Genomic DNA, 24,642 nt, shown 5'->3' on the forward strand with positions numbered 1-24,642 from the left:
AGCAGACATCCTAATACGCTTAGCAGGGAGTTCAAGCTCCTTATTGAACGGACCATAGCCTACCAGAAGAACATGATGCTGCTCTTTCCTAACCAGGTTACCCTCTCTTCCTTTTTTCTAGAATGCATAAAGAACCTCACCATGTAAAGTTCCCTCTTTGTGTTCATATGGTACTTTATCATGTTTCTTTTTAAGCAATTAATAGATTATTGTGTGATTATAGTTTCCGTGTATTTTCTACTAAGAAACATAGTATTCTATTATTCAAAATGTTTAATATTTTCTTAAATCTTTATTTTTATTTGGACTTTTGACTGGTAGTGATAACTAGCATTTCTATGGTACTTACTGTGTAATACATATTTATACATTCTCTGTATGCATTAATTCACTTAGGTTACTTAACAAACCTATAAGATGCATATAATTATTATCCCTCCTATTTTTTCCTTATGAGAAAACAGAAACTGAGAAGAGACTTAAATTTCCTATAGTTACATAGCAGTGGAGCCAGAATTTGAAACTAGGCAGTCCAAGCCAAAATTACATGCTTTTTAAAGGGTAATACTATATCATTTAGAAGAATAGGGTACATAACAAACACAGCAGTGAAGAGTTCAAATTAAATATGACCTATTGTTAGAAGCCAAAGGTACATTTAGTTGCGTACATAAACACATCTTATCTGATCTTAAACTCAATCTGTTTTTGATCCATTAGCACAATTAAGGTAAATGTACCTTTAAAAAAATCTGAGAAGTCACTTAGAGATAAGAGGAAAATCATAAACAGTCCAGGTTTTCTAGGCTTCATCCCCAAGAGGAGGAATACCTGATAGCCTTCCTCTTTGGAATCTATCTTTTCCTTTTCCATCACATCTTTTCTGTATTAATTCCTATGTCTGCTTCACCTCATGCCTACTTATCTGTTCCTAGCATGTCTCCAAATTAGCTGGTGAGAAATGTTTCCTTTCTCCCAACAATGTTGCCTCACTCAGAAACCAGGGAGTGGAAAGGTGATTAGCATGCATAAAAGACACAAACAACACATGATTGAGTTTGTTGGGTGACCTGCTGTGCCTCAGACCAGAGCATAATAACAGGATGCAGACAATGCCTAGAAAAAGATAGGACAGTCCTGATGCACCCTTATGACTGACCCAAATAAAGTAGTGGAACCTCTACCCCTACCACAGCTTTCCCTTGTAATTGCTAAATAATGCCTCACAGAATCTAACATGGTAAAGGACTTTCAAAATTATCAAATATTATGCTATGCATAGTTTACTGAAATTAAAATTATCAACTTAATTCATTGCCTCCCACCCACCCAAGATCATCACACCTGACTCCCTCATTTCACAAATGAACTCCTGTGGATCTAAGAGAAAATTTTAGTTACCCAACACCCTACAGCTGTTTAGAAGTCTTGCACCTCATTTCTAGTCACGTTACCTACCTGCGGGTCAACAGAGCTGGTGTGGCTTTGTTCTGCCTTGGAACCAGGAAATAGACCAGTGGATTTCAAATATACTCAAGTGTCTCCCGTTCACCATGAAGTTAGTCACTCTGCTGGAATAAACCATTACTTAAGGACCTGTTCTGGTTTGGGAAAACTCGAATGGGAAGGAGCATTGGATCCCTTCCTGAAAATTCTGACACTCAGCAAATAAGTTCTCTGGGCTGATATTACCACCCTGCAGATTTCTCACTGAGAAATGAACAAACTCTCAGGTAAACCACTCTGAGAGTGGTACCGAAGAGAATATGCAGAGATATTCCCTTCTCTTCATAGATGAGGTGACAGAGGCTAAGAGAGGTTGTCTTCCTAAAACCACACTCCAGTTACTTTCCAACTCAGAAATCAGCGCTCTCTAAACAATACTAGGCTGTCTTCTAACAGTATGGGGTGGTGGCTGCTACTGCAATTGCAGGATAGGATTCATCCCCAAGGACAAGCCACCAGTGGTCCTGAGAGCTTTTGGAAAGCAAAGAAACGATGTCTGAGGTAATCACAAAGAAAGAATTAATCAGAAGATCTATATCAGGGTTAATATTTGGATTTATGATTTTTAACAAACAAAAGCCATAGAAATAACAAACCCAGAGATCATAAGATCCTCTTTTGAAGTAGAAATCCTACCCACCCACATAAACTCCGGTGGGTGTGATTAAATGGTGAGAGCTTTGAATTATTTATAATAAATTAAGTCACATGCTATAATCAAGGGACCAAATCCCCTGCTGAATTTATTTTCTCTACAGTGAAATTTTTCTAAATTTCCTATGATTTGAGGAAAGATTCAACTGTCTCAATTAATTAGTGAAATTACCACAAAATTTTTGCACTCAATAACAAAGAATTAATTCCCCAATTTTTTTTGGTTCTGATATCCCATTAGGATCCTTGGATTGTTTTTTGGAGATATATATATATATATATATATATATATATATATATTATATATATATTAGTCATTGATGTACCTTTTATTTATTTATTTATTTATTTATTTATATGCAATGCTGAGAATCAAACCCAGTGCCTCACACATGCTAGGCAAGTGCTCTACAAATGAGCCACAACCTCAGCCCAATAACAAAGAATTAAAAGAAAAAAGTTTGAAATTAGGACAGAAATGGGCTTTTGACCCAGACTTGCCTACTGAAAATAAATATAATAATAATAATACTGATAATAATGAGAAAGAAGGCCCCTGGGCACTGGTTCTTATTCGGTAGTTGATTAACTATCTACCTGTAGCCATGACATTTCACCTCCGCACTTCTTACTCCCCATTTCTACTTCTATATAAAATGACTGCATTTTCCTAGATCACCTTCCTCGTCTGACATTCCTGTCCTAACATTCATATATTTATGCATTGTATTCACGTATAAAATTACTCAGTCTATCTGTGTCTTCATCCCTCTATAGATGATAGAGGTCATAATCATGGAATATTTTATTATTATAATTATTAGAACATATTAATTGTACAAAACAATGGGACTCATTGTGACAATTTCATACACACATATAACATACTTTGATCATGCCCATCCTCCCTATTCCCCACTCGCCATTCCTCCCAATTCCCCTCCTCTTCCTGAATAGTTCCCCTTCTAGGAGAACAGTGGAGTAAAGCAAAAAGATCAGGAGAGGAAGATGGGAAGGGAAAGGAAGGTACTGGGGAAAGAAATTGATCAAATCATCTGCATGCATAAATATGGCATAATGAATCCCACTGTTATAACTAAGTATAATGCATCAATAAAAAATTTTAAAATAATTCCTCTTCTCCTTTTGGTCATTGCTCTTTAAATTTCTTTTTCTAAGTTCCACATTTGAGAGAAAACATATGATGCTTATCTTTCTGAGTCAGGCTCATTTCACTTAACATGAGGATGTGCACTTCCATCCATTTTCCTACAAATGGCATCATACTTTTATGGCTGAATAACACTCGTGTGTGTGTGTGTGTGTGTGTGTGTGTGTGTGTGTGTGTGTGTTTCACATTTTCTTTATCCATCCATCTGCTTGTGAGCATCTAGGTTGATTCTATAATGTGGCCATCATGCATTGTGCCATGACAAATGTGGGAATGCAGGTTTGTCTGTCAAATGTTGACTATGATGCCTTTAGACATGTACCCAGGAATGGTCTGTCTAGATTGTACAGTTGATCAATTGTTAGTTTTTTGAGGACCTTCCATACTGTTCTCTATAGCAACTGCACTAATTTACATTCCCACCAACAATGTGTAAGGATTCCTTTTTCCCAACATACTTGCAAGAATTTGTTGCTTAATGGTTTTTTTCAGTATTTTTTTAGTTGTCAATGGGCCTTAGTTTTTACTTATAAGTGGTGCTGAGAATCAAACCTAGTGCCTCACACTTGCTAGGCATGTGCTCTACCCCTGAGCTACAACCCCAGCCCCTGTTTAATATCTTGATAACAGCCATTCTAACCTGTGAGATGAATCTCAGTGTTCTTTTGATTTGGATTTCCTATTTGACTAAAGATGTTGAGCATTTTTTTATATACATATTAGCCATTTATACTTCTTCTTTTTAAAAAGTGTATGTTCTTCTCTTTTTTCCATTATTAATTTGATTATTTGAGGGGTGGTTTTTAATTTTTTTAGTTTTTTTTATATATTACAGTATTAATACTTTATCAGATGAATAGCTAGCCAAACTCTCCCATCCTGTAGGATCTCTCTGTTGATTTTTCCTTTGTTCTGTACAATTTTCTTTATTTAATGTAATCCCATTTCTCAATTCTTATTATTATTTCCTGAGCCATTGGGGTTCTACTCAGGAACTTGTTGCCCATACCTATATCTTAAGGTGTTTCCCTTCACTTTTCTTCTAGTCATTTTAAAATTTTAGGTCTTATTTTAAGGTCTTTGGTCCATTCTGAGTTGATCTAACCTCAATCTTCTGTTACAGAATCTAACCTCAATCTTCTGTTACAGAATATTTTGAAACTTCCTCTGAAAGAGATGTCACTCATTCAAAAATACTATTTAGTCTTACAAAGCACAGAGCACTGTCCTAGGTACTGAAGATTTGGCAGTGAGAAAACAAAGTCCCTACAATTATGGAAGTTATCACATTTACATTTCCTATAGGACATAATGGAGATAGAAAAGAGATAGGCAAAACATAGATAAAACTTTAACACAACTCAACAATAAGTCCTCTGAAGGAAAATAGAACAAATTAAGGTTGACAGGAAATGCTGGGGAATGTTATTTTATAGAGCAGTAGTAAGGAAAAGTCATCTGGTTTGAGAATCTCTGGTTGCTGTCCCAAAAGGAATTAAAGGAAGTAGGAAACATAAAGAAACCAGTTAGGAGACATTCCAATACTCCAGTCGAGAGATGATTATAACTAGGACATGGGTGACAGCAATGAAGTTTCTAGAAAGTGGTCTAATTTGGGAAATATTCAAGGTAGAACTAACTAGATTTGCCAATGTTTTGACTAAAACACAAAAATGGAAAATTAAGGTTACTGCCAACATTTTAGATCAGCCAATCAGACCAGAGCTACTGCTTCCTGATATGGGAATAACTTTTGTGAAAGTGGAGAGCAGGAAAGACCAGAAGTTTGGTTCAGCATAAGTTCAATGGACTTGCATTTTGAAATTTCCGGCTAAGTTGTCAAGTGGAGACAACTTAGTTTCCCTGAATCAAAGTTCAGGGAAGAGGTCCCAGCCAGAGCCCACAAGTTTGAGAGTCATAAATACAGGAATGTTATTGAAAACCACAATACTCCATGGAATGTCCTTGGAGACTGAGAGATGGAGCAGTGACTTGAGAACCAAGCCCTGGGTTCACTCAGGCTTAGAAGGTGGAGAAATGAGAAGGAATCATCAAAAGAAACCTAGGAGTGGCCAGCAGGAAAGCAACCAAGAGATAAATGTTTCATGAAAAATAAGGGAAGCTATTGTTTCAAGGAGGGAATCTTTATCTATATCTAATGCTACAGAAGGTCATTCTAGAAAGTGGTGGATCATGAGGCAGTAATTCACACAGACCCCAAGTCCATTCCTGAAGCAAGGGTAGAGATAGCAAGCAGGAGGGCCAACTGGACACAGCCTATGGCTGCTGCTGGTGTTCCTTCTCTCCAGCCCCCCTGGCACCTGGTATGGTGAGCCTGAAGTTAGGCAGTCAGCCACAGAACTATCAGGACATTAGGACAGCAGTCTTGTTCCAACCCTGAGTGAAGGCTACAAGACTGAAGCAGAGGTCAATACTTGAAATCCTGTGGACTAACCATATGTGGGTATTTAGATTTAAATTTAGGTTAATTAAAATTCAGTAAAGGAAAAATTCCTACCTTCAGTGATAGAACACATTTCAAATGTTCTGTTGCCACATGGCCCAGGCTACAGTGTGTGTACCAGAACACAGAATTTTCCCCTAGGATGTAAGCTCCATGCAGGGACTTTGTCTTGTGTGCCATTGTGTCCCTAGCACTTAGAGCATAGCCTGGCACATAGTACACATTTCATTGGTCATGTCGAATACGTCAGTAAATTGATCCTAAAGCCCTGAAATGGGAGATTGACTAACTAAATTGTTATTAGACACTGACAGCACCAAGTGTCCTTCACATGGCTAACTGTGTAAAGTGCCTGAGACTACATGCAAACTTTCCATCCACTCTCTTCTTTCTCCTTAGGAACAGAGAAGAAACCTGATGTTTAGCTGAACCCAATTCCACACAGAATCAAAGATTACACTTTCCAGTCTGCCTTGTCATGAAGGATGGCCACGTGACTAATTTTTATCAAATAGGAAGAAAGCAACAGTGCTATGTGACACAGAGAATCTCCGAAAATGAAAGTGATCAGTTCTTTCCTTTGAAATATAACAAAATTCCGGGGCCATGTTGTACCATATGATGTTCAATAACCACATGTGGCTATGTAAACTTATTAGGTTAAGTGAAATTTAAAAGTAATTTCTCAGTCTCACATTGCAAGAACGCAATAGCCACGCCCTCACTGGACAGCAGAGATCTGAAACATCTCCCTTAATGCTACACTTTCTACCTCTGTACTTTGTAATTGTACCCATTAATTTGCTTTGTTTTTCTGGGAAGTCAGACCTATACCTAAAAGGATAAAAATCACTAATAAGAAAAGAACACAATATTTCATATGAAGAGTAGATACCACAACACAATAATACTAGGCAATTTTAACACACCTCTCTCACCACTGGATAGATTGTCCAAACAAAAATTGAATAAAGAAACCTATAGATCTCAATAACACAATCAACAATTTAGACTTAACCGACATATATAGAATATACCATCCAACAAAAAACAAATACACTTTCTTCTCAGCAGCACATGGATCCTTCTCTAAAATAGACCATATTTTATGCCACAAAGCTACTGTTAGCAAATACAAGAAGATAGAGATACTACCTTGTACTCTATCAGATCATAATGGATTGAAATCAGAAATAAATTACAGAATAAAAAACAGAAACTTCTCCAATACCTGGAGATTAAATAATACAATATTATATGATGAATGGATAACAGAAGACATCAGGAGGGAAATAAAATAATTCTTAGAAGCAAACGAGAACAAAGACACATCATATCAATATCTCTGGGACACTATGAAAGCAGTACTTAGAGGAAGATTTATTTCACGGGGCACATTCAAAAAAAGAAGTAGAAATTAACAAATAAACGACTTAACACTACAGCTCAAAGCCCTAGAAAAAGAAGAGCAGACCAATACCAAAAGTAGTAGAAGACAGGAAATAGTTAAAATCAGAGCCGAAATCAACGAAATTGAAACAAAAGAAACAATTGGAAAAATTAACAAAATAAACAGTTGGTTCTTCGAAAAAATAAATAAAATTGATAAACCCTTAGCCACACTAACAAAGAGAAAGAGGGAGAAAACTCAAATTACTAAAATTCGGAATGAACAAGGAAACATCACAACAGACACGACTGAAATACAAAACATAATTAGAAGTTATTTTGAAAATCTATACTCCAACAAAACAGAAAACTTCGAAGACATCAACAAATTTCTAGAGACATATAAATTACCTAAACTGAATGAGGAGGACATACACAACTTAAATAAACCAATTTCAAGCAATGAAATAGAAGAGGTCATCAAAAGCCTACCAACAAAGAAAGTCCGGGACCAGATGGGTTCTCAGTTGAGTTCTACAAAACCTTTAAAGAAGAGCTCATTCCAATACTCCTCAAAGTATTCCATGAAATAGAAGAGGAGGGAACCCTCCCAAACTCGTTCTATGAAGCCAATATCACCCTGATACCTAAACCAGACAGAGACACATCGAGGAAAGAAAATTTCAGACCAATATCCTTAATGAACATCGATGCAAAAATTCTCAACAAAATTTTAGCAAATTGCATACAAATATATAATAAAAAGATAGTGCACCACGATCAAGTGGGTTTTATCCCAGAGATGCAAGGTTGGTTCAACATTCGGAAATCAATAAATGTTATTCACCATATCAACAGACTTAAAGTTAAGAATCACATGATTATTTCAATAGATGCAGAAAATGCATTCGATAAAATATAGCATCCCTTCATGCTCAAAACACTAGAAAAAAATGGGGTAGTGGGAACATTCCTTAACATTATAAAGGCCATCTACGCTAAGCCCATGGCTAATATCATTCTAAATGGTGAAAAACTGAAAGCGTTCCCCCTAAAAACTGGAAAAAGGCAGGGATGCCCTCTTTCACCACTTCTATTCAACATTGTTCTTGAGACTCTAGCCAGAGCAATTAGACAAACCAAAGAAATTAAAGGGATACGAATAGGAAAAGAAGAACTCAAACTATCCCTGTTCGCTGACATGATTATATATTTAGAGGAACCTGGAAATTCCACCAGAAAACTTTTAGAACTCATAAGTGAATTCAGTAAAGTAGCAGGTTGCAAGATCAATGCTCATAAATCCAATGCATTTTTATACATAAGTGATGAATCTTCAGAAAGAGAAATTAGGAAAACTACCCCATTCACAATAGCCTCGAAAAAAATAAAATACTTGGGAATCAATCTCACAAAAGAGGTGGAAGACCTCTACAATGAGAACTACAGAACACTAAAGAAAGAAATTCAAGAAAACCTTAGAAGATGGAAAGATCTCCCATGTTCCTGGATAGGAAGAATTAATATCGTCAAAATGGCCATACTACCTAAAGTGCTATACAGATTCAATGCAATTCCAATTAAAATCCCAATGGTGTACCTTGCAGAAATAGAGCAAGCAATTATGAAATTCATCTGGAAGAATAAAAAACCTAGAATAGCTAAAGCAATCCTCAGTAGCAAGAGCGAAGCAGGGGGTATTGCAATACCAGATCTTCAACTCTACTACAAAGCAATAGTAACAAAAACGGCATGGTATTGGTACCAAAATAGACAGGTATATCAATGGTACAGAATAGAGGACTTGGACACAAACCCAAATAAATACAATTTTCTCATACTAGACAAAGGTTCCAACAATATGCAATGGAGAAAAGATAGCCTCTTCAACAAATGGTGCTGGGAAAACTGGAAAACCATATGCAATAGAATGAAATTAAACCCCTATCTCTCACCCTACACAAAACTCAACTCAAAATGGATCAAGGACCTCGGAATCAGACCAGAGACCCTGCATCTTATAGAAGAAAAAGTAGGTCCAAATCTTCAACTTGTTGGCTCAGGATCAGATTTCCTTAACAGGACTCCCATAACACAAGAAATAAAAGAAGGAATCAACAACTGGGATAGATTCAAACTTAAAAGCTTTTTCTCAGCAAAGGAAACTATCAGCAATGTGAAGAGAGAGCCTACAGAGTGGGAGAATATCTTTGCCAACCATACTTCAGATAGAGTGCTAATTTCCAGAATCTATAAAGAACTCAAAAAACTCTACACCAAGAATATAAATAATCCAATCAACAAATGGGCTAAGGAAATGAACAGAGACTTCACAGAAGAAGATGTACAAGCAATCAACAGATATATGAAAAAATGTTCAACATCCCTAGTAATAAGGGAAATGCAAATCAAAACTACCCTAAGATTTCATCTCACCCCAATTAGAATGGCGATTATCAAGAACACAAGCAACAATTGGTGTTGGCGAGGATGTGGTGAAAAAGGAACACTCATCCATTGCTGGTGGGGTTGCAAATTAGTGCAGCCACTCTGGAAAGCAGTGTGGTGATTCCTCAGAAAGCTTGGAATGGAAACACCATTTGACCCAGCTATCCCACTCCTTGGCCTATACCCAAAGGACTTAAAATCAGCATACTGCAGAGATACAGCCACATCAATGTTCATTGCTGCTCAATTCACCATAGCCAGATTGTGGAACCAACCTAGATGCCCTTCAGTTGATGAATGGATAAAGAAACTGTGGCATATATATACAATGGAATATTACTCCGCAATGAAGAATGATAAAAGTATGACATTTGCAGGCAAATGGATGAAATTGGAGAATATCATGCTAAGTGAGATAAGCCAATCTCAAAAAACTAAAGGATAAATGATCTCGCTGATAAGCGGATGAGGACATATAATGGGGGGTGGGAGGGGTTCTCATTAGGTTTAGGGTTAGGTTTAGGGTTAGGGATAAGGAATGTGGTAAGAATGAAGGAAAGAAGGACTGTATAGAGGGAAAAGAGGGGTGGGAGGGGTGGGGGGAAGGGAAAAAAATAATGAATCAAACATCATTGCCCTATGTAAATGTATGATAACACAAATGGTATGCCTTGACTCCATGTACAAATAGAGAAACAACATGTATCCCATTTGTATACAATAATAATAAAAATAAAAAAAATTTTAAGAAAAGGACTCTACCAGAAAAAAAAAAAGAGTAGATAACTGCCTTCTACAAATTTTGTTAAAGAGAACACATTATTTTAAAGGTAAATTTTTAGAAACAGATTTACAATAAAACTTTATTTCTTAAGACTAATATTTATCAATACATTTTGAGGTGTCAATAAATTATTTATTAATAATAAAAGTAAGGATGCCTAAAGGTGGGAGAAATATTTTAATCATATGCATTGTGTGCAATATAATAACACTGTTACTTTAACCTGAGAATTACGGTCACAGGAAAATTTTGAAACTAAATTTACATATATATTGCAGAGAAGTAAATAGGGTAATCCATAAGAGATTTGTCAAGCATAAAATTATATTAATTTAGGATAGCATTCTATAGGAAAAATGAAAATACCAATTCAAAGAAAAAAAGTATAACATTTCTGTAATTTTTAGTCAGTAATTATGGATCTTAAATTGTTATATTATTTTTATTTCATTAGAACGTTTAAAGAGTGGTGTGACATTTATTTTTTAAACCATCAACATTTATCATATGCCAGAAGTGGCATTTTAAAAAAAAATGTTTTTACTGGTGTGATCAAATCAGCATTTGAGCGCTTGCAAATGCAGAGTGGGATAGACTACTGTGACATGAGAAGACAAGGTTAATATTTCATATTTCACATTATTCTCTAAAACACTGAAAAATGCCTTCTTCAATTTCTGGGGTTTTTTTCATGTAAGACAGGAACGACATGAATAATTAACTCTCAATAGACCCACCCCATCTCAACCCTCAGCAGGCAAAGTAATCCCTGAGCATTTTCATAGTTCAGTTACAGTGAGCTTTATCAGCCTGTGTAATTTCCAACGACTCCGAGTTCATTGATGACGTTCTGTCTCACTGGGGAAACCAAACTGTTCATGAGTAAGCAACCCCTATTGTGGCCTGCATCCTCAAATCCTAGCCTGATTTAAACAAGCAAGGTATCCCAAGAGGAATACCATAACTTCACTGTGCTTAGTTTTGGAACAAATGTTTTAAAACATACATAAAAAGATATACAAAGCAGTTAACATAAAAGATAATGAGGAGGCTAAGCTGCAATCAATATCCACTTAACAAATATTAATTGAATGCCTCTGATGTGCCAAGTACTGTGTTAAGCCCTGGAAAGCAATTAAGCAACAGAGAATGTTTACCCAAAAAGCCTCAAAACTCAAGGATTGAACTTCCAAGAAGTCTTGAAAGGCTTGGGAATGGAATAAACACCTATTCTGAGTAGCTCAGACGATCGTAAGGGTCTGCATTAATTTAGAACCATGTTCTCTGTACCATGTTGTTTCCCAAAGGCTTTGTGTATGTGTTATCTGATTTCTCTAACTGCTAGAGATTTTGGACATTTTTTTTTTTTTTGTATTCATTCACTTCTGTGAAGTGCCTGTTCAGTTCCTTTGCTCATTTACTGATTGGGTTAAAAAATAAATAAAATATTTGGGAATCAACCTAATAGAAGAAGTGAAAGATCTCTACAATGAAAACTACAGGACACAAAAGAAAGAAATTGAAGATGTTTTAGAAGATGGGAAGCTCTCCCATGTTCTTAGATAGGCAGAATTAATATTGTCAAAATGGCCATACTACCAAAAGTGTTATGCAGATTTAATGCAATTCCTATTAAAATTCCAATGACATTCTTCATAGAAATAGAAAAAAAAAAAACACCCATGAAATTTATTTGGAAAAATAAGAGACCCAGAATAGACAAAGCAATCCTTAGCAAGAAGACTGAAGAAGGAGGCATCACAATACCAAAACATAAACTATACTACAGAGTCATAGTAATAAAAATGGCATGGTATTGACACCAAAACAGACACATAGACCAATGGTACAGAACAAAATACACAGAGACAAACCTGCATAAACACAGTTGTCTCATACAAGACAAAGGTGCCAAAAATGTACATTGGAGAAAAGATAGCCTCTTCAACAAATGATGCAGGAAAAAATGGAAATTCATATGTAGCAAAATGAAATTAAACACCTATCTCTCACCCGGCACAAAAATCAACTCAAAGTGGATCAAGAACCTAGACATTAGACCAGAGACATCATGTTGACTTAGGAACCGACTTCCTTAACAAGACTCCTAAAGCACAAGAAGTAAAATCAAGAATCAACAAATCAGATGGAATCAAACTAAAAAGCTTCTTCACAGCAAAGGAAACAAATCAAGAACATGAAGAGAGAGCCTACAGAATGGGAGAAAATGTTTTCTACCTGCACCTCAGATAGAGCACTAATCTCCAGGATATATAAAGAACTCAAAAAACTTAACACCTAAAAAAACAAATAACCCAATCAATAAATGGGTAAAGTTAGTCAGCTTTTAATGGACATGACTGAATTATCTGACCAGAACAACTTAAAGAACGAAAAGTTTTTTTGGACTAACGGTTTCAGAGGTTCAGTCCATAGTCAATTGACCCTATCCCTCTGGGTCTAAGTGAGGCAGAACATCATGGCATGGTGGAGGAAAGCTGCTCATCATGGTAATTAGGAAGGGGGTCAGTTTCCAGGGACAAAATATAAACCCCAAAGGCACCCACTGACCTACTTCCTTCAGCTGTGCTCACCTGCCAACAATCACCACATGGTTCAGTAGTCCTTTCAAAATGCTAACCCATCAAATTGACTTAATAGGATACAGCTCTCATAATCTAACCAGTTCACCTGTGAACCTTCCTGCGTTGTCTCACATGAACTTTTGGATAATTTATCTTATCCAAATGATAACGATAAAGTACCAGTCAGCCTTAAAGAAGAATGAAATTCTGTCATGTGCAACAAATAAATAAATAAATAAGTGAAACCGGAGGCCACGTGTTAAAGCTCTATAAACCAGGCAAAGAAAGACAGATATCACATATTCTTTTCAAACGTGGAAACCAAGTATATAATGAAAATGAAAAACTCACCCCAAAAGTAGAACAGTGATCCCTAGGGACTGGAAAGCATGTTAGGGAGTGCAGGGAAAACAGAAATGAGCATGGATGGATTGATAGGATCAGTGCATTTTGTATGCACACACAGAAATTTCACAGTGAATTCCATTAGTACACATGAATCAACTGTGTTAAAAAATCATTTTTTAAAAAATACATGAAGGGATATGCTGCTCATCTTGAAAGTGTTCAAGAAGAATCTATGAGGATTAATTAACAAGGATCACAAATAGGCCTCAAAGGTTGCACACTCAACAAGCACTTATGAAGCACCAACTCCGGGAACAATACTTAGAACTGTGAAAAAAGGACAGTAGACAGGCCTGCCTGCGAAAGCTTACAGTCTAATACTTGCAATCAATGTGATAGGTCCAGGATGTCACATAAATGTAAAATGACCATAGAAGGAAGACATAATTCCACCCAAGGACAAGGGAGGTCACACAGGCCTTAGAAAGCTGGTGACTTTAACCTGGATCTTAAAGATGCATTGTTTTTTCCCCATGGAAAAGGGGGGTCAAGTTATTCCAGGCATATCCTCAGGGATTAATGATGGCCATCCATGGAAAAGGATTAATGTGGACAAGGGAAATTAAGATTTCCTGCTGCCTTTAAAACCTCTCTTCACCTACAAGTCCCACCTTCACTGGCAGAAGGAAGGAAGAAACCCTAAGACTTACAGTGCCCCAGGGTTGCTCCATCTCTCTGCTAGAGCTCCTGCCTACATTACTGCAACTGATCCTCAAGGAAAGGTGCATGCATACGGTGAAAATTTAGTGCACATTCTTAACTCCAAAGCTAAGAGGGATCAGTCTTATGATATTCTCTTAATTGTATATAATGATAAGGGACAGTGGAGTAACATGGAGATTCTTTTTTTTTTTTTATTGTAAACAAATGGGATACATGTTGTTTCTCTGTACATGGAGTAAAGGCATACCATTTGTGTAATCATAAATTTACATAGGGCAATGTTGTTTGATTCATTGTTATTTTTTCCCTTCCCCCCACCCCTCCCCACCCTCTTTTCCCTCTATACAGTCCTTCCTCCCTCCCTCCATTCTTGTCCCCCTCCCTAACCCTAACTCTAACCCTAACCCTAACCCCTCCCACCCCCCATTATGTGTCATCATCCACTTATCAGCAAGATCATTCGTCCTTTGGTTTTTTGAGATTGGCTTATCTCACTTAGCATGATATTCTCTAATTTCATCCATTTGCCTGCAAATGCCATAATTTTATCATTCTTTATGACTGAGTAATATTCCATTGTATATATATATACCACAGTTTCTTTTTCCATTCATCAATTGAAGGGCATCTAGGTTGGTTCCACAATCTGGCTATTGTGAATTGAGCAGCTATGAACATTGATGTGGCTGTATCTCTGTAGTATGCTGATTTTAAGTCCTTTGGTTATAGGCCAAGGAGTGGGATTGCTGGGTCAAATGGTGGTTCCATTCCAAGTTTTCTAAGGAATCGACATGGAGATTCTGAGAAGAGAAATAACAACATAGACCCAGACTGTCTCACCTCCCTTCACCAAGAAATGGACACAAAAAGAATGGTATTGGCACAGTCACTTACAATAAGGGACAGAGGTGTGAGTTATTAACCTGCATGGACATCCTTCCCTCCTACCTGTCATTCTTCAAGTTAGGGCAATAAGTATTTTATGACATTCTATATTTTTCCATCTGGATGAGACTAAAAATGATGTTCTTGTGAAAATGTTTGACTTCATATTTTCCTAGTGATAGGCATAATCTATGTCACTTTGATATTATATTTCTTTACCAACGTTGGACACCATGAGAAGGCTAATGACTATCTTTTGTGCCAACGAGATCCTGGACTGATTGCTCTGGGGACTTTTCTGGTGACCTTGATCAGATGGTCTATGGAACCAGATTCTAAGAGCCAATCAGACAAATAGAAACACTCAGAAGTATAGTTTTCAAAGTCATATTCTTCCACATTAGAAAATAAAAAGTGGTAACCTTATACCCAAATAAACCAGGATAATTCCTCTGGTTGTTTCAGTTTTCTAATGAAGTATAAGTAACTATCACATAGAAGATTATATAAACAGGAAAGAATAAAGGAAGAAGAAGTAATTTTAACCTATAAAGCATTTCCACAGACGTGCTATTGGACAGGAGGGAGAACTCATAATGTTTAAAAACACAGTAAGATAACTATGAGTAACAGCAATTTAGTATTTTAAATTACTTAGTAGAAAAGATGTTGAATTTTCCCAATGCAAAGAGGTTCTAAGTGTATTAGGTGATGGACATGCCAATTATCCTGATCATATCATTACACCATGTATACATGTGTTGAAATCTCACATTGTAGCCCCAAATTATGTACAATACCTAGGTGTCAGTGAAATTAAAAATGTGGTTTTTAAATGTATTCTTGTGGTTGCGCTTGATTTGAGCCTTCATATTACCCAAAACCAAGATATCATGGGAAACCATGGAGTCAATAAAATTTCATATGATTCAATGAGAAAATCTGACCTTTGTCCTTGGATTCTAGGGAGCCTTTGGGTTAAGAAAATTCACTGCCGCAGCCCTGTGAGGTCTTTATATTGGTTTCAACCACTATTAAATGTCTAACAAAAATTCAACAACAAAGTGCTTTTTTAACCCTATTCCCATCTTTCAGTTTTCTCTATTCACTCCATCCCCAAGTTCCTTCTGCCCCACAGCTTCCTCATGGCGATTTTCACCTCTGCATTTCTGAGTGTGTAGATGATGGGGTTCAGCATGGGCGTGATGACCGTGTAGAACACAGCCACCAGCTTGTCCACAGTGAAGGTGGACGAGGGCCGCATATAAAGGAAGATGGCGGGTCCAAAAAACAAGATGACCGCTGTGATGTGAGAGGCACAGGTGGAGAGGGCTTTGTGCCTCCCCTCTGCAGAGCGGTTCCTCAGGCTGAACAGGATGAAAATATAAGATGACACCAAGATGAGGAAAGAACACAGGGCTATTAATCCACTATTGGCCAATACAGTCACCCCCTCCACAAAGGTGTCAGAGCAGGCCAGCTTGAATAAAGGCTGAAGGTCACAAAAATAATGGTCAATCACATTGGGACCACAGAAGGGCAGAGGGATGGTGATGAGAACCTGAATTATGGAGTGAATGAAGCCCCCCAGCCAGGAACCAGCCACCAGCATGTGACACACTTGACGACTCATGATGTTCATGTAATGAAGAGGCTTGCAGATGGCCACATAGCGGTCATAGGCCATCACTACAAGCAGGAGGATCTCAGTGACCCCAAAAAAGTGGAAGAAGAAGATCTGGGTCAAACAGCTCTTCAGGGAGATGGTTTTAACCTTGGCAAGTAAGTCAGTGATGAATTTAGGGACCACAGTAGAGGAGTAACAGATCTCCACCAGGGACAGGTAGCCAAGGAAGAAGTACATGGGGGAGCGCAGACTCTTACTGACACTGACAGTCACAATGATGAGGCCATTGCCCAGGATGGTGGCCAGGTACACAGGGAGAAACAGCACAAAGCATGCTCTCTGCACCTCTGGATCCTGGAAGAGGCCAGTGATAATTAACTCAGTCACGTTATTTGTACTGGCCATAAATTCAATTCAGGTGTACTGGACACAAGTTAACAGGAGACCTACAATAAAGCAAACAATGATTGTAATGTAAATCCACCTCATTTAAACCACTTTGGAGAGCTAAAATAGCTAAATGCAAGCATTTTTTGATCCAATAGGCACATATTAACAATCTAAAATTTTTATATTGTTTTAATATATTTAATTTTTTTGTATGAAAAGGAAAGTTCAGAGACATGGTTAGTTACCCAAGATCACAAAGAAACTTGTGAATTCTGAGACTCAAACCCAGTCTTTCTGACTTTCAGTCCAGGAATCTTTCTCAATCACCACAAGATATTCCAAATTTTAGAGCTGCTCAAATAAGTAGCCTATATTTGTATTATTATCTGCATTGCATTTTGATATCTCTTCCTCTTGAAGAATTCCTTTACTTAGATCTGCTTCTGTATTCCTCGTTTCCCTTCTCTATGCCTCAAGGAATAACTTAGTCATTTTCCGTACTTATCCCTGAATACCACAGACTGGGAAATTCATGGAGAATAGAGGCTAATTACCCACAAATTCTGTAGACTGGGAAATCCAAAATTATGGCCAGGCCTCTGGCCTCTCCTATGGGTCATGGCCTAGTGGAGGGTATTACAAGGTGAGCAGAGCAAGCACACCAGGGACTCCCATTTACAGCAGTTCCTGACCCTCAATAATCCATTAACCCATTAACACATAAATGGATTAAGCCATTCATGAAGGAAAAGCCCTTAGGCCTCAATAACATCCAAAAGTCTCACCTCCAAACACCCTCAAAATATGACTTTGAGGATTAAATTTGTAGCTCATAATTTCCAAAGGAACCAGATAACAATAGCAGGGAATTTTCTCACTTATAATCTCCTTTCCAAAAGGCCCTCTGTGTCATCTTCTTTCCACCCACTATTATTTTCACCAAACTTCTAAGAGATGCTGATCATAAAGTTCTTGTCCTCATACAGCAAGTTATGACTGACCAGGTATGTATAATGGTTCCAAATTGGTAGTCAGCAGTAAAGAATTTGATAGCAAGAGTGGGGATTTCTTTCTAAGCTACTCTCTAGAGCAAAAATTGAGAACCTCCTTCATATCTGAACACCCACCAGATTACAAAACAGTAACACAGATCACAAAAAATACTTCAGGCCAACAATATGTTATTCAAAACAACATCCTCTACATGATGAAGGTACCCCAGTTGAAATTTTTTGAACACATAAGATCCATGTGAAATAAGGAAGAAAAAGTATAAATACTTTCATTCCCTAATATAAAAATTATTCCTATTGTTTCCTCCTTTTATCTGATTCCATAGTGAAGTTTTCCAAAATACAATGAGAAGATCAGAAAATGCTCCCCAGACAGCAAGGAACAGAATCAATACAGAAAACAAAAGTCAGGATGTGGCAGTGTGTGTCACAGTCCTCGGGCAAAGACACACGCTGAGGTCTAGAACTCAGTAAAGTCCTTGGACCTAGGGAGCCGAGAAACAAGTGTTCTGGAGCCAGAGAATTCATAGAGAGACCACAGCATTCCAGAGATTCAGAGAGAATCCTTGGTCCTTGACTTTGTAATCCATAATTCAGTCCATCGTGCACTTAGGTAACAGGGAAAGCTTCTCATTCATTTAACATTTAGGAGTAAAAAAATAAATAATAATATTACTAAATAACAAAAAGCAGAAATGGTGAATATGATCATAGTTTGGAGGTAGTAAAGCCTTCAGAAAGCTGGCATGGATATTAGAATTGGACTACACAAAGTGAAAATTTTGAACAAAAACAACAAAAAAATTAAACAATCATTACTCAAATTTTATAATGAGAAAATAAATGTATATGAAAAGACTCAATGACCCCAATATTTAAAAATCTCATAAATAAACAGGAAATACATATATGCCTCTCAATAGAATATGAAAAAAGTCATAAACAGGCAATACACAAAGGCGAAAGAAAAAAGATCAATATACATATGAAAGAACATGAGTGTAACTAATAATCAAATAAAGGTCCATAAGTCCATAAGTCTTTGTAAATATAAGTAAAGAACTGGTTCTTGGAGAGTCAGTGGAGGTGAGAAAGCAAGGGTTAGGGCTCAACTGGTATTCCGGTGTGGAAGGGAAGATGGGTTCAGGCATCCAGAGGAGGAAACAGATGGTGCATATCCAGTGCACACGCCCTTCCTACCTCCAGTCATATGCTCCAGGAGGTACTGGGTAAGTACACAAGAGTCCGAGGCAGTAATGCATTGGGACCAACTGAGACAGAATGGATGGATCTTTTTCCTAACTCCCCATGGAGTGGTGTCTCCTTAGCACTCTGAAATCAGCTGAGTTGGGAACATTTATTTGCACATTGGAAATCAGCAAACACCAAATAAAAAGCTATTTCTTAAGGAGAACAAGTTGGTAAACATTTATCAGCAGTCCGCCTGATAGAAGCTAACTGGGGAGCATTTCTTCCCATTCTGACGTCTCCTTCCATGTGGAGGATGCTACAGAAATATCATTCCCAGGCACCCTGCCTTGCGAGATATGGCAGGAGGCATTAGGCACACACAGGCGTCCCTTCCCCTCTCTTCCTACTCTTGGACGAAATGTGCAGAGACACACTTTCTGCTCTGCCTTAGGGGGATCCTCCATCTCTGTGGGGTACGAGGTCCTTTGGGTGGGTCTGAGTCTCCCATGACCATGTGTGTATGTGTGTCACTAATTCTGGAGTGAGTATTACAGAAGTCACTTGTAACAGATATATTCCACCATCTCCATTATTATCTTTACCAGTAACAAAAGCAACATTTTCTTCCCAATCAAATGACTTATTTCTGAATTAGTTCAACATCGATGTGGAGAAGAAATTAATGAAACTTCTCAAATACATCGAACTGATATTATCAGCTGCCAGGTGGTTCAGACTTATAGTTTTGATGTCACATCTGAGTCATGCCTGTGCCTCATTTCCCACATCCCGTCATCACATCCCATTAATTGCACTTGGACACCAGATCCCTGTGTGTCCTGTTCTCCCTGTTCTAGCTGCCAGGCCCTGCTCACCCTGCAGGCTTGTGCCTGAATTACCAAAGTCTCTTAGTCTCCAGGTGGACCTGCTTCTTCCACCCTGTATCTGCAGTCAGAAAATTGCTTCTTTCCTCAGATTACTCTACTGCTTAGGAATAGCCAGGACCACCCTGAGTTCCTCTAACTTGCTATCAGCCTGAGCTACCTCAAGAATCTACCTTCTTACCCATGAAATTTCAACTCCCTTTCAACTCCTTATGGGCAGTGGAGGAAAAAAATCAGGGTCCTTCCTTCATCTCACAAGTCTTCCCAGTTCATCTGCACCAGAAATGCCCTCTCTCTGTCCCTCTCTCTATTTCAAGCCCAATTCCAGTCCAATATGTCCAATAAAGCTTCCCTTAATTAATCCATCCCATACATATCTTCTCTGAGAACTGGAAAATACTTATAGTACTTATAGATACTTATACTTTTACATACTTATAGATACTTATACTTTTAAGACATTTTTCTTAAAAACAAATCTGATTATGTTTCTTCTCTTCACACAGTCCTCCTGCACTCCCTATTGCCCACAGCATAAATTCTAATTTGCTTAGCATGGAATTCAAGGTCCTCCTGGAACTGACCATGGTCTACCTTGCACTCTTATTGTTCCTCCCCAAATGAACACTACTTAGGAATTTCCTCTTCTCTTTCTAGTGTTCCTTCTTTCTGGATTACAGGAAGAAACTCACCACTACAGGAATGAAGTTCTCTTGTTTTTGTGTTGCTATGAAACATTATCATGTTTCTTTCATAGCAATTAACAGATTATTTGTGATTATAGCTTCTGTGTCTCTATCTCCTACTAATATGTCATTCTAGTATTCAGAATTATGTTTAAAGTTTTCCTTAAATTTTTTAGTATTTGCATTTTGCAGAATTAGTAAGAGCTACCATTTCAACAGTACTTTATGCCACGCAATTTATAAGTGCTTTATATACATTAATTCATTCAGTTTTCACAGTAAATCTATGATGTTGGTCTACTTATTATCACCCCTTTCTTAACTTCAAGGAAGTAGATACACAGAGAAGTGAATTAACTTGCCTAGAGTTACTTAGCAGTGGAGCCAGGCTTCCCAACCCCGGATCCTGTGCTCCTTACCCAACACCATATACCACTGGCAGGTATGTGATGTAATCATAACACATAGTCAAGAGTGAAAATTAAATATGGACCTCTGTTAGAAGTAAAGGTGTATTTATCAGCATACACAAATATACCTTTTGTCTGAGTTTGAACTCCTTCCATTTTGGACCCATTTGAGACACGAAGGTAAATATACTAAAACTCTCTGAGACATTACTCAGAGATTAGAGGAGACTCATGTAAGGCCAGTGTTTCCAGGCTTGTTCCACAGAGGAGAAATACCTGAACGCCCTCCTCTTGGAAAACCACCTGTCCTTTGCTGTCATCTTCAGCTTGGGGTTTTCTTCTTTGTGTTGTTTTGTTTTTGTGTTTATTCCTCTCTCCTAACTCCATGCACACTTTGCCAGCATCTTTCCCAATTAGCTGATGAGAAACACCTCCCTTTCCTCCACAATACTGCCTCACTTAGAAGCTTAGAAAGCAAAGGTAATCAGCGCACTCCAGCACAAACTAGCAGTTGAGCACGTAGGCTGTACCTCAAGTAATCTGCTGGTCTTTGGGCTGCAACATGATGATAGAATACAAAGAATGGCAACAGAAAAGAATAACAAAGAGCTTGTGAAGTTCCCGGCCTCAAGGTGAAGTCATGGACCCTCTACCCCAGTGACAGCCTCCCACTTGGTGACTCCCAAATGGTACTTCACAGAACCCCAAAATTGTAAAGCACTTTAAAATTCGTTAAATTATATGCTTTGTATATTTTACCATAATAAATATTATCAATTTAGTTCATCCTTCCCCAAAATATTGACTAACCTAACCACCTCATTTTACACTTATGGCTCTAAGAAACAAAGTTGACCAATATCCTGTAGCTACGTAAAAACTGTGCCCCTACCTTCAGGTCAGTGGAGCTGGTGTGCCTTGGTTCTGCCTCACAACAAGGAATTGGACAGTGGATTTCAAATACACTCAAGGGTCTCCAAGCCCGTATGAAGTCAGCCACTCCGCTGAAATAGACCATTGCTTGGGGACTATTCTGATTTGGAAAAACTGGGATGGGAAGGAGCATTGGATCCCTTCCTGAAAACTCTGGTCCTTGAGCAGATCATTATGCTAATATTACCACCCAGCAGATTTCTCACCGAAGCCCCTGTGGTGAACAAAGTCAGGTCACGCTCAGCTAAGCCACTGCAAGAGTGGTGCTAAAAAGAATGCAGAGAGGGGTCAGGGCACGGTGGCACACGCCTGTAATCCCAGCTGCTCGGGAGGCTGAGGCAGGAGGATCTCAAGTTCAAAGTCTGCCTCAGCAAAAGCTAAGCAACTCAGTGAGACCCTGTCTCTAAATAAAATAGAAAATAGGGCTGGCGATGTGGCTCAGTGGTCGAGTGTTCAATCCCCGGTACCTCCCCAAAAATGTAGAAATATTACCTAATTCCTTCCCTTCATACATGGGATGGCAAAGACTGAGAGGGTAAGTAGCTTCTGAAAACCACAGTCTAGTTATTTCCCAGGTTACTAACTCAGAAATCAGTGCTCTTTTAACAATATTAGTCTGTCTTCTGAAGGCACTAGGAGGTGGTGCTGCAAATCAAGGACAGGATTCATCCCCAAGGACGGGCCACCAATAGTCCTGGGAGTTTTGACGAAACACAGTAGATGATGCCTAAGATAAATTACGAAGAAAGGAAGATTCAGGGGATCTGTACCAGGTTTAATATTTACATTTACAAATTTTAAGGAATAAACAAAAGACATAGGAAGAGCAAATCAGAGATTATAAGATCCCGAATTGATGTAGAACTCCTACCCACCCACTCAGAGTCCAAGGATTGTGTTTACATGTGAGATCTTTAAAATATTTATAATTAAGGCAAACACTATCATCAAGGGAACAACTTCCCTATGGAATTTCTTTAGTCTAGAGTAGAACTTTGCCAAATGCACTATGACTTGAGGAGAGTTTCAAAATCTACTTCATTCACTATAATGACATGTCCATAAGGGTTTGTTCCCAATAATGAAGACATAAAAGAGGAAAGTTATTAGTAAAAGACAAAGAGAGATTTTGGCCCAGACGTGCTCTCTGAAAATAAATATAATAGTAAATAAAGAAAAGGAAGACCCCAGCTCTGGTTCGGCAGCCGGTAACTGTCCCCCGATAGCCAGGCCATTTCGCACATCCCTCGCTCCTCACACTGCTCTGCTTCCTGTTCCATACACGATGGCAGAATTGGTCCAGATTATCTTCGCTGTGCCTTCTGGTTCTCGCTTTTATGTATTCAGGTGTCATACTCTTGTCTAAAATCATGTAGTCTCTCCTCACCTCTGTCTTTCTGGTCAGTGGTCACAATCATGGAATACTGAGAGAATCTCCCCTGACAGAGATGAATCTTGTCCATTCCCTCCCTCACTCTCTCACTCATCGAACACTATTGAGTCCATGAAGCCAGAAGCACTGCTCCACGTACTCAGGAGCTGGCCATGAAAAACAAGCCTCTAGGCAGGATCCTGGAGGTTACCACCTTCCCATCCCCTCCAGGACAGAAAGGAGAGAAGAGACAACAAACATAAAACTGGATATGCCACTCAGATAGAACAAGACCTGTAAAAAAATTAAACACATGAAATATGACAGGAAGTGCTGGAGGGTATTATATTATATAAGTTAGTAAGGAGAGCCCTCTGATGCCAGAACTCTGCCTGCTGTCTTGAATGGAATGAGGGGAGATAGATATAGGTAAGGATATAGATATAGATACAGATATGATATGGATATAGATATAGTTATAGATATAAATAAGGATATGGATATAGATATGGATAGGGATATAGATGTAGATACGGATATGGATATGAATATAGATATAGATATGGGTATGGATATGGTTATAGACACAGATATAGATATAGTTGTAGATACAGATATGGATATAGATAGAGATATGGATATGGATATGGATATATATACAGATATGGATATGGATATAGATACAGATATGGATATGGATATAGATACAGATATGGATATAGATATAGATATATAGGGATAGGATAGATATGGATGTGGATATAGATATGGATATTAATATAGATATAGTTATAGATATAGATAGAGTTATAGATATAAATATAATAATATAGTTATAGATATATATGGATATGGATATAGATATACATACAGATATATTCCATATATATATGAAACCAGTTAAGAGACATCACAGTACTCAAGTAAGGAAATGACTGTAACCTGGATAAGAATGGTAACAATGGAGATTTTAGAAAATGATTAGATACTGTGCATATTTGAAGGCAGAACTAGCAAGCTTTGCTCATGATTTGAATAAGAGGATAGAGAGAATAAGAAAACTTAAGGATACTTCTTAAGTATTAGACTTGATCAGTCAGCCCAGAGTTGTTATTGCCTGAGGTGGGAATGACTGGGGGAAGGTAAGGGAGCAAGAAACAGCAGAAGTTCCATTTGGCT

At 37.9% G+C, this 24,642-nt stretch overlaps 1 protein-coding gene across 1 annotated transcript; it reads right to left on the bottom strand.

Moving 5' to 3' along the window:
- Nucleotides 1-16,062: 16,062 nt before the first annotated feature.
- Nucleotides 16,063-16,989, bottom strand: LOC124960157 (olfactory receptor 4B1-like). Its single transcript, XM_047518729.1, has one exon. The coding sequence runs from the start codon at nucleotides 16,987-16,989 to the stop codon at nucleotides 16,063-16,065; it is 927 nt and encodes a 308-aa protein (XP_047374685.1).
- Nucleotides 16,990-24,642: the final 7,653 nt, after the last annotated feature.

The sequence above is a fragment of the Sciurus carolinensis genome, chromosome 11, assembly GCF_902686445.1.
Source record: "Sciurus carolinensis chromosome 11, mSciCar1.2, whole genome shotgun sequence".
In the NCBI taxonomy this organism is placed as follows: domain Eukaryota; kingdom Metazoa; phylum Chordata; class Mammalia; order Rodentia; family Sciuridae; genus Sciurus; species Sciurus carolinensis.

Coding starts and splice junctions, on each gene's coding strand:
- LOC124960157 (XM_047518729.1), bottom strand. CDS start 16,989: ATGGCCAGTACAAATAACGTGACTGAGTTAATTATCACTGGCCTCTTC.